The sequence below is a fragment of the Callorhinus ursinus genome, unplaced genomic scaffold, assembly GCF_003265705.2.
Source record: "Callorhinus ursinus isolate GAN/ISIS: 27379988/994484 unplaced genomic scaffold, GSC_fseal_2.0 scaffold11, whole genome shotgun sequence".
Taxonomy (NCBI): Eukaryota; Metazoa; Chordata; class Mammalia; order Carnivora; family Otariidae; genus Callorhinus; species Callorhinus ursinus.
Genome location: NW_027397073.1, coordinates 17,348,892 through 17,363,529, shown reverse-complemented (window position 1 = coordinate 17,363,529; position 14,638 = coordinate 17,348,892). Strand labels below are relative to the sequence as shown.

Sequence of the window (14,638 nt, the reverse complement as noted above, 5' to 3'; positions counted from 1 at the left end):
AGGAGAGTGTTGAGAAGGAAGGATTACAGAGGGGACACAAAGAAACTTTTGGAGGTAGTATGTTCATTATTTTGATTGTGGTGATAGTTTCACGGGTGTATGATGATGTCAAAATGTATCCAATTTTACACTCTAAATATTTGAAATGTATTATATGTCAATTAAAGATCCTTAAAAGACTTAATTTTTTTAAGTAATCTGAAGCTCAGCTGGCTTCTTATCCCTGCCTCTGGCATGTTCTTCTCCCTCCCACTGCCCAGACTGTCCCATCCAGAAATAGCTTATTTACTTCATTAGCTTAATACTTCTGAATTATATTTCCTTCAAGTTTCTTTCTGTCCTCAGTTATCATGGGTTTCTTTTTGATTGTGATAAAATATATATAACAGGGGTGCCTGGGTGTTTCAGTCAGTTAGGCATCTGCCTTTGGCTCAGATCATGATCCCAGGGTCCTGAGATCGAGTCCCGCATCGGGCTCCCTGCTCAGTGGGAAGTCTACTTCTACCTCTCCCTCTCCCCCTCCCTCTGCTCGTGCTCTCTCTCTCTCTCTCAAATAAATAAATATAATCTTTAAAAAATAAATAAATAAAATACACATAACATAAAATTTACCATTTTACTCATTTTTAAGTGTACATTTCAGTGGCATCAAGTACATTCACGTCATTGTGGCACTAGCACCACCGTCCATCTCCAGAACTTTTCCATCTTCCAAGACTGAAACTCGGTACCCATTAAACAATAGCTCCTCATTCTCTTTCTCCCCAGCCAACAAATCTACTTTCTGACTATGAATTTGACTACTCTGGACATCTCATGCGAACAGAGCCAATGATCTATGTCCTTCTATAACTAGCTTATTTCACTTGGCATACTGTCCTCAAGTTTCATCCAGGTTGTCATGTGTCAGAATTCCCTTTCTTTTTAAGGCTGAATATTTCATTGTATGTAGATACCACATTTTGTTTATCTGTTCATCCCTCCATGGATACTTGGGTTGTTATTGTGTCTGATGAGTTTTTAAAGTTATGATTTTGTAGCTTATCTGGCTTATTCTCCTTTTTAAGGTGGAAACAATGGTCTCTTGTAACTCCCTATTCCCTAACCAGACTTAGAAGTCTTCTAGATATTGAGTTATAATCTCATTTTTTATCTGACACAAAATCCTAGAATTAAGGAGAGGCTATCCACATTCTATCAAACAAAGGATAATAAATCATTTTAAAAACCGTAAATATTAAATTTGCAGATATGTAAATGTATTTATGTTTTTCAACATCTGAGACAAGAAAACAACATCAACAGGCACACAGTTACAACTGGGCAGAGACTAGAATCCACATGCCTTGATTCTTAGCTGGTTGTTTCCCTGCTACAGTGTTGCCTCTATACTGGGAAACAGAACATCAAATGGAGAGATGGAACTTCATAAATTGGTCAATTTTCCCACAAATTAATAAATAAATTTAACACAGTTCCAATAAAAATGCCAACAAGATTTTGGGAACAGAAGGCAGACAGCAAGCAAAAAACAACTTAACATGACAAAATGTCTATTAAGTTCAGCCTAAAAAATAGCTATACAAAAATAACCCCCAAAAATATTGAAATACAATTAATAATGAATGACTAGCCTTGGCAGATGTTAAAACATATAAAAGAGTTACTATAATTAAAAGTGTATTATTAGTGAATGAGTAGACAAAAAAGTCAATATATTCTGTTCTGGAACAGAAATTCTGAAAGCGGGGTGCCTGGGTGGCTCAGTCGCTGAGCGTCTGCCTTCAGCTCGGGTCAGGATTCCAGGGTCCTGGGATCAAGCCCTGCATCTGGCTCCCTGCTCCGTGGGAAGTCTTCTTCTCCCTCTCCCACTCCCCCTGCTTGTGTTCCCTCTCTCGCTGTGTCTCTCTCTGTCAAATAAATAAATAAAATCCTTAAAAAAAAAAAGAAAGAAAAGAAATTCTGAAAGCAGATCCAAGAATTCAGTATATGATTATAATGACATTTTAAATTAGTGATTAAATAAATGGTATTGAAAAATATGAAGTACCTGGAAATAAACAGCAAGAAAGTTAGTTACAGTCATTCAGGTTCCCATATGTGAAGGGAGGTGGTGATGGTGGTGGTTGCTTTAACAAAATCTTTCATGTTCTCCTTCCATTATATTTATTTTTTATTTCACTCACCAGGCCACTCAAATGTTTGGATTAACTAACCACCTTGCAAACAATCACTTACCCAAAGCAAACACCATTTTTTACAGGCAAATTTTAAAGAACTGGGATTTCTCCTATATTACTGCAGGGGAGAAGCCTGGGGACTCTTTCTCAGACAGCTCTAAGGCTGAATATTATTTAGAAATATTCAATGAATATGAATTAAATCCTTCCTGTGGGCCAAGCAGTGTGCTAAGTACTGAGGATACAAAAGTGCGGCAAGTTCAATCCTACCTTCAAAATGCTGTTTAACGTATCAGTGAGTAAACAGACTGGAATAGACATTATTTCTTCACTTATTGTTTGGTTATGACTGAGGTATAATAATAGAGGCATTAAAATAAGAAATATCAGATACAAATATGAAACACCAGAAAAATCATTCAATATAGCTTTTGCTTATTAGATCTCTACAGAGAGATTAAGCGGGATTGTTAGATTCAGATGCCCATGTCTGAGGATGCTCACTCCAGCAAATTTGCTGAACAAGATGGATCTTCCAGGTTCTCCCCTTCGCACCACAAAGCAGTCACAGCTGGGTGCTTCATCATTGCTCTACCCTCTCCCCGAACAAATCTGACAAGCTGATCACGTTAGGCCGTGACATACAAAATATGGCATAATTGTAGACTGTAATCATCATGATGATAGCTGACTTGATAAGAGAAGTCAAATCCCATTTTTATATCCTGAATTTCTAAAATATTGTTTCGTCAAAAAAATCAATTTCTCATTTTTCTAGCGTTAACTTGAAAAGGGTATAATTGATCAAGCCTAAATCCCTTACATCACCCAGGACTCTGTGAAAGGCTCATACCCAACAAGACACTTGAGTTAAGGCTGGGCAAGCAGCAGTTGTCCTCAGCATTGAACACCCATGGGCCTGAACAGCTTCAAAGCAAGAACACGTTTTATATCCTTTGGTTAAGACTGTGGGGAAAACACAGGCTCATGGAATATAGATGCTCAGCTGGCTCACTTGGGTTTTGTGGTCCAATTTGTGGATGAGATATTTATAAAATCCGGTGATTACAATGCCGTCTCATTAACATTTGTTAAGTGAAAACCACAAAGTACAGGATGGGAACTGCAGTCTGAGGGGAGAGGGAAGAAGAAGATGAATAGGGAGATGGGTTTTCTTACCTCAGCGCAGGCAAAAAGAGCCAGAGGGAGAAGATCCCTGCCTTTAAGTTAGACTTTCTCCTTACTGAAGGAAAAAGGGAGGGAGAGAAGGGAGAGTAGCTTTTCCATTTGTCAGTTATGTTGGATCTCTAAGCAAACCAAAACCAAGGCAAGCCCAAGTTGATTTCCCCATGAATCTGACTTCTCCCTTCCTTGTATGATTTGCCAAGGAGACACCTCCTCCGAGATGTCTGCCTAGACTAAACTCACCCTACAAGATGTCTGCATGCTCAGTGAAGCTGTGTGGACTGGACTGATCTCACAGTGTCTTCAGCACAAAGTTGCTGCTGTTGCCTTGTGACTGGTTCCTGCCCCCGACCCTCTGGGGAAGCAAAGTGACTCCTGGGAGAGACCCGAGGCTATGTAGTCAGAAAAGCCTGGACTGCAGCCCCCGCTCTGGCAGATCCTGGTGGCAGAACCTCTGACAATAGCCATTTGGCAAGGATGTCACAACGAGGGGTGGCTGGGCAGGGGTTACATAAATCATACAGCATCTATCTAATGGGTAGGCACTCCCTAAATGGGGGCTACAATTATGACGATTTGACTAGTATCACTGACTTTTCTTTCCTGGTCAATTTCAAACCTGGCTTAAATAATACATTTCATGTAGAAGCAGAAATTGGATTATCCACTCAGTAGACACTCAGTAAATACCAACGAAACATGAATGATGCCATGTCCAAAGGGAGAGCATTTCAAAGTTGAATGATTAATCAAATTCAGTGATGATGGCTATGGTATGTGCAGTGACTTTACTTGAGAACTGTGCAAAAATTTCAGAAGGGTCTTCCTTCTTTATCAATTATAGGATAATGGAGATCTCTGGGATTCTTCCCTTCTAACATCTTACCCCACCCTACTCCTCATCACACACAGAGAAAGAGAGAGATTGAGAAAGCAGGGATTATCTCTCTGGTGCTTAGGATCATTGACATAGAGACAGAAATTCCAAATGAAGATGCAGAGGCCCAGCGGCAGAGAATCTGTCCCACAGTCAACTGAAAAACTGTGACCCATGTGTGTAGCTTTTACCCACATTTCGGTGTCTGGGGATGTGGGGCAGAGGACAATCAGCTAGAAAGTACTGCTCTGTGACTTCAATTCTACCCCGCCTTTTGTGCCTTCCCTCTGCAGAGCAAAGCTGCATATATAATTAACCCTCTGCAGGCTGGAGCTGTGCCTGGCAGAGGACTGAATCTGTTCCCCTCCCCAGGGCCACACACAGGCTAAAGGATGGAAGTCACAAGTAGGAAGAGGATTTCCTAACTCTACTACCTGAAAACAATCGACGGGGCTGCCCTCTAAATCTAAATCTAAAATCCCCCATCCTATTCATTAAAATCTAGGGAAGAAGTCGGGAGAAGAGATTTTGTTTTCATTCTCCAGCATTAGAAACTTAAAGGTCTTGGTCTCCCAGCTGACAGTTCCTTCCTCATATCTGGAATATCCTTCAATCCCCTGTTCTATCTCCCAACCACACATTCTCCTTGCACCTAGGTTTCCCTCTCAATTCTGCTCATCAGCACAAGTAGAAGGAGCAGAAGGCCTACGACAACTTGAAAGACATTCAAATTCCCTCCCACCCAAAATCTATCCCCTCTACCTACCTGCAACTGTCCCCAAAACGGCTGCTATTAAAGATCTATCTTGCACTAAAGTAAGTCTTCAAGAAGGAGCCTGAAAAGGGCATAATGAGCACCATAAACACTGAGGCACGTGTAATTTTACCAAACTCCTAGCAAAGGTCCTGAAAACAGCAGGAGCAAGACTGGAAGGTCTGGATGGGTGGAGAGCTCAGTTTGCAAGGTAAAGAATGGAACAGCGAGTTAAGAGACTAGCAGACTCACAGGGAGCACCAAAGTTAGGGAGAGGGGCTAAGTGGCCAGCAGTTCTGGAGTAGGATGGACAAGAGGGCATCAGAATGGAAATTGCAAAGAAGTAACACCAAGCTTGGTCAGCATTCATTCATTCATTCAATGAAGATTCCCTGATGTATCGGGCACTGTTCTGGGCACTGCACGGTAGAGTGAAAAAAGTCATGGCCTTTCATGTCTGCCAGGTTTGTGTTGAGTCACCAGCTCAGCCTATTCACTGTAGGTATTTTAATCAACGAGCACTGGTGTTCTCCTGTTTTGCCAGGGGACTAACAGATAATTGTGCACAACACAGTCCCTGGTACATATTCATCCTTCTTTCCACCCTCCCCTTGCCCTTGCTCTACAATTCAACTAAGATTGACTCCTGTTTCCATCCTAGAGGTCCCAGCTGTTCCACAGCGCCACCCTACCCAAAACATTCAGTTTCAGAAAGGCACTAAATTCCCCTAACCCTGGGCCTCAAGCAAGCATTCATCTATGGAGCTGTTTTATCTCCAGAATCTCAGCCAAGTAAGATCTGCAGCCCTGCTTGCTGGTGAACACTATTTTTCTTTGAATACAATGAAGCATTGTAGATAGAACGAACCACCACACAAATGAGCTGACAATCTATGGGGAGACCATACAAACCAGACAGGGTAATGAACCAGCCAGTGGGAGATGAAAAAGTATCAACGGGATTTACCAAATGATGCTTCCAGACTTGCATCAAAAGGGAGAAAGGACTCGTCCAAAGAACTCATAAATTAAAACAAATCCTCAAATCATATTCACAAGGCTGGGGCTGCCATCATGTGTGGTTCCTAAAACCCAGGCTGTAAGAAGCCACTGCATGAAAGAAGAGGCAAAAGAAACAGCATGGCAAGCACAATAGCTAAGCAACTAAAGGCGCAGTGGTACTTCCTGCCCTGAGACATGCAGGCAATGAGGAAACCCACTTACCCAGCCCAACTGCTGTGTAGTTCTAGATGGAATACAGGAGGAACTATTAGAACTCAGCTAGTGGCAAGGAGTTGGCTATTCATGGTCCAAGTACAGTTGGATTTATCCAACCTTGTTCATTCATTGAACAAATATTTAGGGAGCACCTACTACGCACCAGGCACCATTATCGATGCTAGGGAAACAACTGAATAAAACATGGGCCCTGAACTCCTGCAGCTCACATTTTAGTGAGCAGAGACAGACAATAAATAAACAAGGAAGGAAAGAAAAAAGGAAGGAAGGATGGGAGGAAGGCTGGCAGTTTCTTCCTTGAACTTATCACCACCAGAAATTAAAAGCTGGGGCCATAAGACTAGGGGACCTGAATGACACAGAGCCAACCATGCAAAGATCTGGTAGCATATAAGTTACTGCCCTCCTACTTCCTAGAATCATGTACTTGTCTTACTGGAAAAGACCTTAGTGATCAAACCCAATACTCTCAACTTATGAAACTGAGGCTCAGGGAGGTAACGTGATGTCTCCAAACGCACACTGAAAATGAATCAAGGTTTTCCACACAGGGACTTCCCTGTTTATTTGCTGGAAGGTCTAAAAAGACACATGGTAATTACCCAACAGACAGGTATTGAGCCAGTGTTCTGTTTTTGTTTTTGTTTTTGTTTTTGTTTTGAGCACTGTGATGGCCGCTCTCCAGAAATGTAACTCTCCACAGACAAATAAGAAATACACAAATGAGGTAAGCAGAGATCCATCCTGTGCTAAGTGGGACCTGTCCATTTGGTTCAAAGTAATTAGGAGAAGGGATTCACCCCAGAAGGTTGTGTGGAGGAGATGGAAGTGAGAAGTGGAAGACAATCCAAACAGGGGAAACACGCTGGAAAAGGTGCAGGAAGAAAAGGGACGGGGCGGGGCGCCTGGGGGGCTCAGTTGGGTAAGCATCTGCCTTCACCTCAGGTCATGATCCCAGGGTCCTGGGATCCAGCCTCGCATCTGCCTCTGGGGCTCCCTGCTCAGCGGGGAGTCTGCTTCTCCTTCTCCCTTTGCACCCCCACTCATGCTCCCCCCTCAAATAAATAAAATCTTTAAAAAAAAAAAAAGAGGATGGGGAGAAGAACTTAAGCAAATTAGGTAGTAGGCTGAAGAGGGGTGGGACCTCAAAAGCAAAACAGAGGATTGAGAAGAGGAGGAGTTTCAAGGAATATAAATATGTCTCCAGGATCACCCCTTACAATGGCCTTGCCCATCATTCTCACCCCCTCTGCATAAGCCCCCAGGCCTCCCCTGTAATTTCTCAGTGAATTTAGGGTGACAGTTCTAGATGGTCAGAGAACCTGAACATTCTAAGTACCTGCCACCTCCCAGATTGCAGAGACTGACATGTGAGGCAACCTCAGCCCCTCTTGATCCTTTCTCCTCTTCCCCTTCACCTGTCCTTCATAACAGGTACTGCACAGGGCACTGTGCACACACCAGCTCAACGCAACCATTTATCTAATCATTTACTCGGCATTGAAAGGGCAACTCCTACAGGCCAGGCAAAGAAGATCTCACTTAATCCTCACAACTCTATGAGGTACATACTACTAATTATAATCTTTAGCTAGCAAACTGAGTTTCAGAAAGATTAAACAATTTTCCTCAGAGGGGCACCTGGCTGGCTCAATGAGTAGAGCGTGTGACTCTTGATCTTGGGGTCATGAGTTCTAGCCCCATGTTGGGAGCAGAGATCACTAAAATAAATAAATAAATAAACTTTTGAAAAATAATAATGATCTGCCTGAGATCACACAGCTGGACGATAATAGAGCTAAGATCTTAATCTGGGTTGTTTAAACACCAAAACCCAAGTACGTTCCAATTTTTACTACAAAAACATTTGAGTACAAAACTGTATGAAAAGAAAAAACAAACTCTGCCTCCTTCATAAGTTAGCTTCAGCCAGCCCTAGCTGTTTGGACCCTGGAAGTATTTTGGCTCTCTCTGAAATTCCTTTTAGTCCTTGGCCAAATTTCCAAGATGCAGCTCAACTATGGGCACTTGGTTACAAGCATTTATTCTTGTAAATTATTACTTAATCCTTAAGCCAGGGCATACAGAACTTATTAGGTCTTTGAACCCTCCTAGATGGCATGGTACCATCATCTTTTTGAGTTTAAAAAAAGAAGAACTGGTTAAAAAGGAAAGTGCTCCAACAGGGATCAGGCACAAGCAGCTTCAGAGAGCACATGTAAGGCTGCGTAAGCAAGTGGCACTAACCCACAGGTCCTCCAGGACTGGTGCACCAGCCCCTCTCCCACAGCCGCATGGAGCCTCTCAGGCCCTGAAGACGTAGGAGGGAAGAGGCTTAGCCTGCTGCTTCACTACAGCCCACTCAGGCGAAGCCCAAAAGACAGCACTCTTCCCAGAAGGCAAAGCTTCAAGTGATGCACATGTCTTCCACTTTGTGCAGAAAGTAAATGGCTGGAAGTTAAAATATACACTAACTCCTGGACAATGGCCTAACCAGTTAGTCAGGGGCCCGGGGGGGGAAGATCTGAAAGCTTGGGTAAAAGGATGTTGGAGAAGAGGCATTTGGCTGACCTCTGAGAGTGGGCATGAGCACTGAAGATCTTTGTACTGCGTGTTAATTCCCACCAGAGAGCGTCTCTGGTGGAAGAGATTAAACAACCAAGTTGACAGTGAATTGGCCTATCTTTGTTACCAGTCACCCCAGTGCTGAATGCATGAATAAACATAGCAGCCGTGATTGCAGGGATGAAGTCTATGAATGAGTCCAATGGCACAGGCTCTCAATTACCAAATGTCAGCCCCAAATATTACCAAATACCCGACCTATGGCACCATCCCTCAAAGAGATCAACCAGTCAGTTGGTGGTAAGTCAACCACATTGGAGCTCTTCTATCCTGGAAAACGCTATCATTCACCTTGGCTAGGAAAGATCCCTATTCCAGCTATGTGTCTGCCTTTCCTTCCTACAGCCCTGAAGAGTATAACTCTCCAAAGATTTTTATAAGAGTGTTTCGGAGGGACCCAGCCTTTTACATCAGGAACCATCAGGTTTAGGTTATGCAGTTAAGGAAGCTGAACTAATTGTTCTGATGGATGATAGACAACATGACAAGATAATCAGGAAATTCAACGTGATATGGGTGAAGTCCTGTTTACTTAGAATCCTGTGGTACACTGCCAAACATGATTTTAAAAATCTCAGCAGCTTGGGTACTGAGTGGCAAATAACGTTCTGGAAACTATCAGAGTGGTGTTTTCAATAGAGGTCTGAATATTTTTGCCTAAGTATGGCATTTAAGCAGAGAATAAGGGAGCACTTCCTTGCTTGCTATAATTAAATAAAATGTTTGATTCATCTGGAAAAACAGAAGAATGTTTGATCCAGCAACATGGGATTCCACAAAAAAACTACCTCAGACCAAGTTACCCACTTTGCAGCAGAGGCACTGTGGTGGGGGGCATATGACCATTAAAACCACTGGTCTTGGGACGCCTGGGTGGCTCAGTCGGTTAAGCGTCTGCCTTCGGCTCAGGTCATGATCCCAGTGCCCTGGAATCGAGTCCCGCATCAGGCTCCTTGCTCAGCAGGGAGCCTGCTTCTCCCTCTGCCTGCAGCTCCCCCTGCCTGTACCCTTGCTCACTCTCTCTCTCGCCCACGCTCTCTCTCTCTAACAAATAAATAAAATCTTTAAAAAAAAAAAAACCCACTGGTCTTTTCACATACTGTATTACTGAGAAGCCTCTAGCCTGAAAGAGCAGTGGAATGGCTTCCTAATGACATAACTGAGGGGCCACCTTGGAGATGATACCCTATGGGGAAAGCTCACTATCCTCCAGAACCCCACATATACTCTAAATGACCAGTACATGGTTCCGTGTTCCCATTAGGTAGAACACACAGAGCCAAGAACCAAAAGGTACAACTGTTTATCACCCCTGCCACCAGTAACCCACTTGGGGTGTTTATGCTTGTTATCCATGCAAGTTTAGGCTCTGTGTGTCTAAAGGTCCTAATTTTCACAGGAGGAATACCTCTACCTGGGGACAGAGTAAGAGTCCCTTTGAACTTCAAGCTATAGCTGCCACCCAATTACTTTGGGATTTTCATGCCAGAAGGCCTGCAGGCTAGCAAAGAAGTCAGCCATACTGGCAAGGGAAGTTGCCCCTCGCCCACATGAGGAGCTTCGCTTAAGCTACATAGTGGAAGTAGTGAAGAATGTGTTTGGCAATCGAGGCAAAGGTGGGAATCTCTTGATGCCTCCATGCTTACCATGGAATGGCAAATGGATAAGAACAGGAGCCATAACTTGAGAGTGGCACAGTAACCAGGGGCATAGTAACCAGGGGCTCAGGCTTCTCTGGGAGATCAGCCACCTACACCAGCAGAGGAGCTAGCCAGGGCCGAGAAGAATCTAGAACGAATGGTAAGAAGCATCAGTTACAGCCTTGAGATCAACTGCAGACACAAAAGCTGTGTTATTTCCTACTAAACCTTCATTTTTAAGTTCCAAGGAAACAAGACCAACCAAAATTCAATGAAAGATATTCCCAGATAGGGTGAGTTTATTATAAAAAGGAAATGGAGTTGAGCAGCCCAGGGGATGGACCGTGGTGCACATTAAAGTGCTCCACCCAGAGCCCCACTTCAGGACTGACACACTCGTGTCCCAGCTGCTCAGAATACTGCATGATGGCAACTCACAGCTGAGTTCCTCACTGGGAATCCCAGCTGCAGGGACCTGCCTCAACAGGCATGATGACCAATGACTGGCTTATGAAGGGATACAAAGGTCCAGTCCCAATGCCTTAATATGGCTCCGAAGGGCCATCCCAGGCCCAGAGCTCCCTGCAGAATCAGCTGAGGTTCCTGTTGCCACAGAACTACAGGTCAGTGCCTCCCTCTGCCCAATCCTGCCTTCCCCCCTACCATATAGATATCCCTCCTGAATACATTTGCAATAAACCTTCTGCAAGAAACTCTTTCTCAAAGTTTATTTCCAAGTACTCCATCTGAGAGAGGCATGCCCACACACATCCCCACGTGGCCTACACAGACTGCACTGGAACCTTGAGCAGAAGTGGCTTATTTTGGCTCTTATCTACTTAAGTGAGTTCATTTAATCAAATCAATGTGCCCTCTCAAAATCTGGGCGAGTAATTGTCCCTCCAGGTCTTATTCTGAATCTATGAGGCTATACGAGTTATTTTAAAAAACCTGTTGCAGAACAGACATTTTTCCAAAGAAGACATCCAAATGGCCAACAGACACATGAAAAAAGTGCTCAGCATCGCTCGGCATCAGGGAAATCCAAATCAAAACCTCAATGAGATACCACCTCACACCAGTCAGAATGGCTAAAATTAACAAGTCAGGAAACGACAGATGTTGGCGGGGATGCGGAGAAAGGGGAACCCTCCTACACTGTGGGTGGGAATGCAAGCTGGTGCGGCCACTCTGGAAAACAGTATGGCGGTTCCTCAAAAAGTTGAAAATAGAGCTACCATATGATCCAGCAATTGCACTACTGGGTATTTACCACAAAGATACAAATGTAGGGATCCGAAGGGGTACGTGCACCCCGATGTTTATAGCAGCAATGTCCACAATAGCCAAACTGTGGAAAGAGCCAAGAGGTCCATCGACAGATGAATGGATAGAGAAGATGTGGTATATATACACAATGGAATATTATGCAGCCATCAAAAGGAATGAGATCTTGTCATTTGCAATGACATGATGGAACTGGAGGGTGTTATGCTAAGTGAAATAAATCAATCAGAGAAAGACATGTATCATATGACCTCACTGATATGAGGAATTCTTAATCTCAGGAAACAAACTGAGGGTTGTTGGAGTAGTGGGGGGGTGGGAGGGATGGGGTGGCTGGGTGATAGACATTGGGGAGGGTATGTGCTATGGTGAGCGCTGTGAAGTGTGTAAGACTGTTGAACCACAGATCTGTACCTCTGAAACAAATAATGCAATATATGTTAAGAAAAAAAAAGAAGAAGATAGCAGGAGGGGAAGAATGAAGGGGGGGAAATCAGAGGGGGAGACGAACCATGAGAGATGATGGACTCTGAAAAACAAACTGAGGGTTCTAGAGGGGAGGGAGTGGGGGGATGGGTTAGCCTGGTGATGGGTATTAAAGAGGGCATGTTCTGCATGGAGCACTGGGTGTTATGCACACACAGTGACTCATGGAACACTACATCAAAAACTAATGATGTAATGTATGGTGATTAACATAACAATAAAAAATTTAAAGAAAAAAATAATAAAAAATTAAAAACCTGTTGCAGGGGCGCCTGGCTGGCTCAGTTGGTGGAACGTGCAACTCTTGATCTCGGGGTTGTGAGTTCAAGCCCCATGCTGGGTGTACAAACTACATAAAAATAAAATCTTCAAAAAAAAAAAACCTGTTGCAAAGTAACTTGCTTCTTCCAACACAAAATGCTGGACTATAGATATGAAGACTGAAACAGACTTAATTAAAAGATAGTACATTAAAGACACTTAGTGTTAGAAAGTTCACATGAAAAAGGGTTAGAAGACTAGGTCATTAAGGTCAAATAACCTATGGAAGTCATTTAATTAAATATTTTTGTGATATCTGAAACAGTAAATACTCAATATACAGCGAGTATCAAATGTAAGGATTCTTGCAAAACTATTTTGAAACTGTAACATGCTACAAAAACACTAGCAGTTATGATTACAATAATATAGCTAATAGGTAATATTTTACATCTTCCCAGAGGCTTTATCTTCTTAACAAAAAACAGGGTCCTGCTCTTTCATTTCATTTACCTTCAAAACCACTAGCACAGTGTTTGTCAATTGGTACTTATGGTCTTTCCCTAACTTGCAAGACAGGGATCAGGGCAAATACTTCTGTAATACTCTATGGAAAAGAGGTTTTGTTTTCTTTTATTTTATTTTTTGAATCAGATTTTCAGGTGGTTTGGGGAAATTTCCCAAACCACCTGAAAGGCCACCCCATGATTTTAAATATATCTCTGTCTGAATGTATTCCAATCGAGTTATTTCTAATCATCTCTTATTTCAGGGTGCTGGTGTGTGTGCACCAATTTATCTTTATATTTTATTAAATGAGGAATCAAGGATTACATCTATCCTGTGCTCAAAATTTTTAATGGAACCAAAATCCTCTGAGGATTATCTTAAATCCGGGTAATATTCTTAAGTGGGACCTGACTGTGGCCAAATAGCTGCATGGTGAGAAACCTGTCTATCTGTCTTCTTAAAGCGATTCCATGAATCCGGCTCCCCAGGTCACTGAACCACTTCAATGCTTGCATATATATTATGAGGAAACACAATGGCCAAAATTCAAAAAACACTCAAACAAATGCCAGATCAAAATGATTTGGAAAAACTCCATTAATCCAATCCAACCCAATGAATCTCATCTTTGAACGGCCCTAAACCCTGTATTCTCTTCCTGTGAGTAATGCTAACATCTTCCTTATCCTTCACCCCTTTTCTTTATCTATGTTAGCACCCCCCTCCCCATGTATTCAGCCAAACGGCTTTCTTTCCCAGAGCTACCTCAGATCTCACTCCCTCCCTAGGCCTTCCGAGTACACATTAATTTCCAGAACCTAGCCTCCTTTGTGAAACTTGTAATTTCCCCCATATAAACGAGCGCTCCAGAAGCCAGGCCAGGAGCTGTTCATCATTGGTTCCTCGCCACAGGACTAAGGGCAAGGCATGAGTAGCCTCTTCCTCTCATGGAAACAGTTGTAATAATTATGTAATAATTACCAATTACCATTACTGAGTTGCATTGAGTGTTTGAATGACAGGTTTCCATTTCGCAAAAGAACATACTGCCAAATTTTAAAAATTCATTTCTTTATAAAATGTTTCTTCACATGAATGATCTACATTGACACCACACTGAGAGACCCGTACGATTCGCTCCTACCTGACTAAGTGAGGACACTGATTTCCATCCCAGCAGCCATGACTCACATCCTTGCTGTGCTCCATTTCCTGACTTGTGGCTCTATTCCAGAACAATACGATGGAAGCATTAGTGCTGAAGTCTTGATTTTATGTGCCTTCTCAGCGTACTGTTTCGGTGTTTGAACTTAAAGAAATGAAAAAAAGATGGACATTTCAAATGCCATTGGCAAGCCAAGGAAAGAGTCATTTTTTTCAGCAAAAAGTTCAGAAACCATCAGTCCTTCAGATCATACCATGTAGATAGTCACTTTTCTGTCAAGCATATTCTGCACTAATTTAAAAACGTTTCTATGTTGGTCAAGTTAATGAATAAATCAAAGGGGAGTGAGAGAGACAGAGGGAGAGGGAGAGGGGGAGAGGGGGAGAGAGAGAGAGAGAGAGAGAGAGAGAGAGAGAGAGAGAGAGAGAG

The 14,638-nt window shown here is 42.8% G+C and overlaps 1 protein-coding gene across 1 annotated transcript in view; it reads right to left on the bottom strand.

Moving 5' to 3' along the window:
* Positions 1–14,638, bottom strand: part of LOC141373696 (uncharacterized) — a 109,629-nt gene that overhangs the window by 76,301 nt on the left and 18,690 nt on the right. Inside the window, exon 4 of the mRNA XM_073897986.1 lies at positions 14,236–14,353. Coding sequence (XP_073754087.1) covers positions 14,236–14,353 — 118 coding nt within the window. The remainder of the gene's footprint in view (positions 1–14,235; positions 14,354–14,638) is intronic.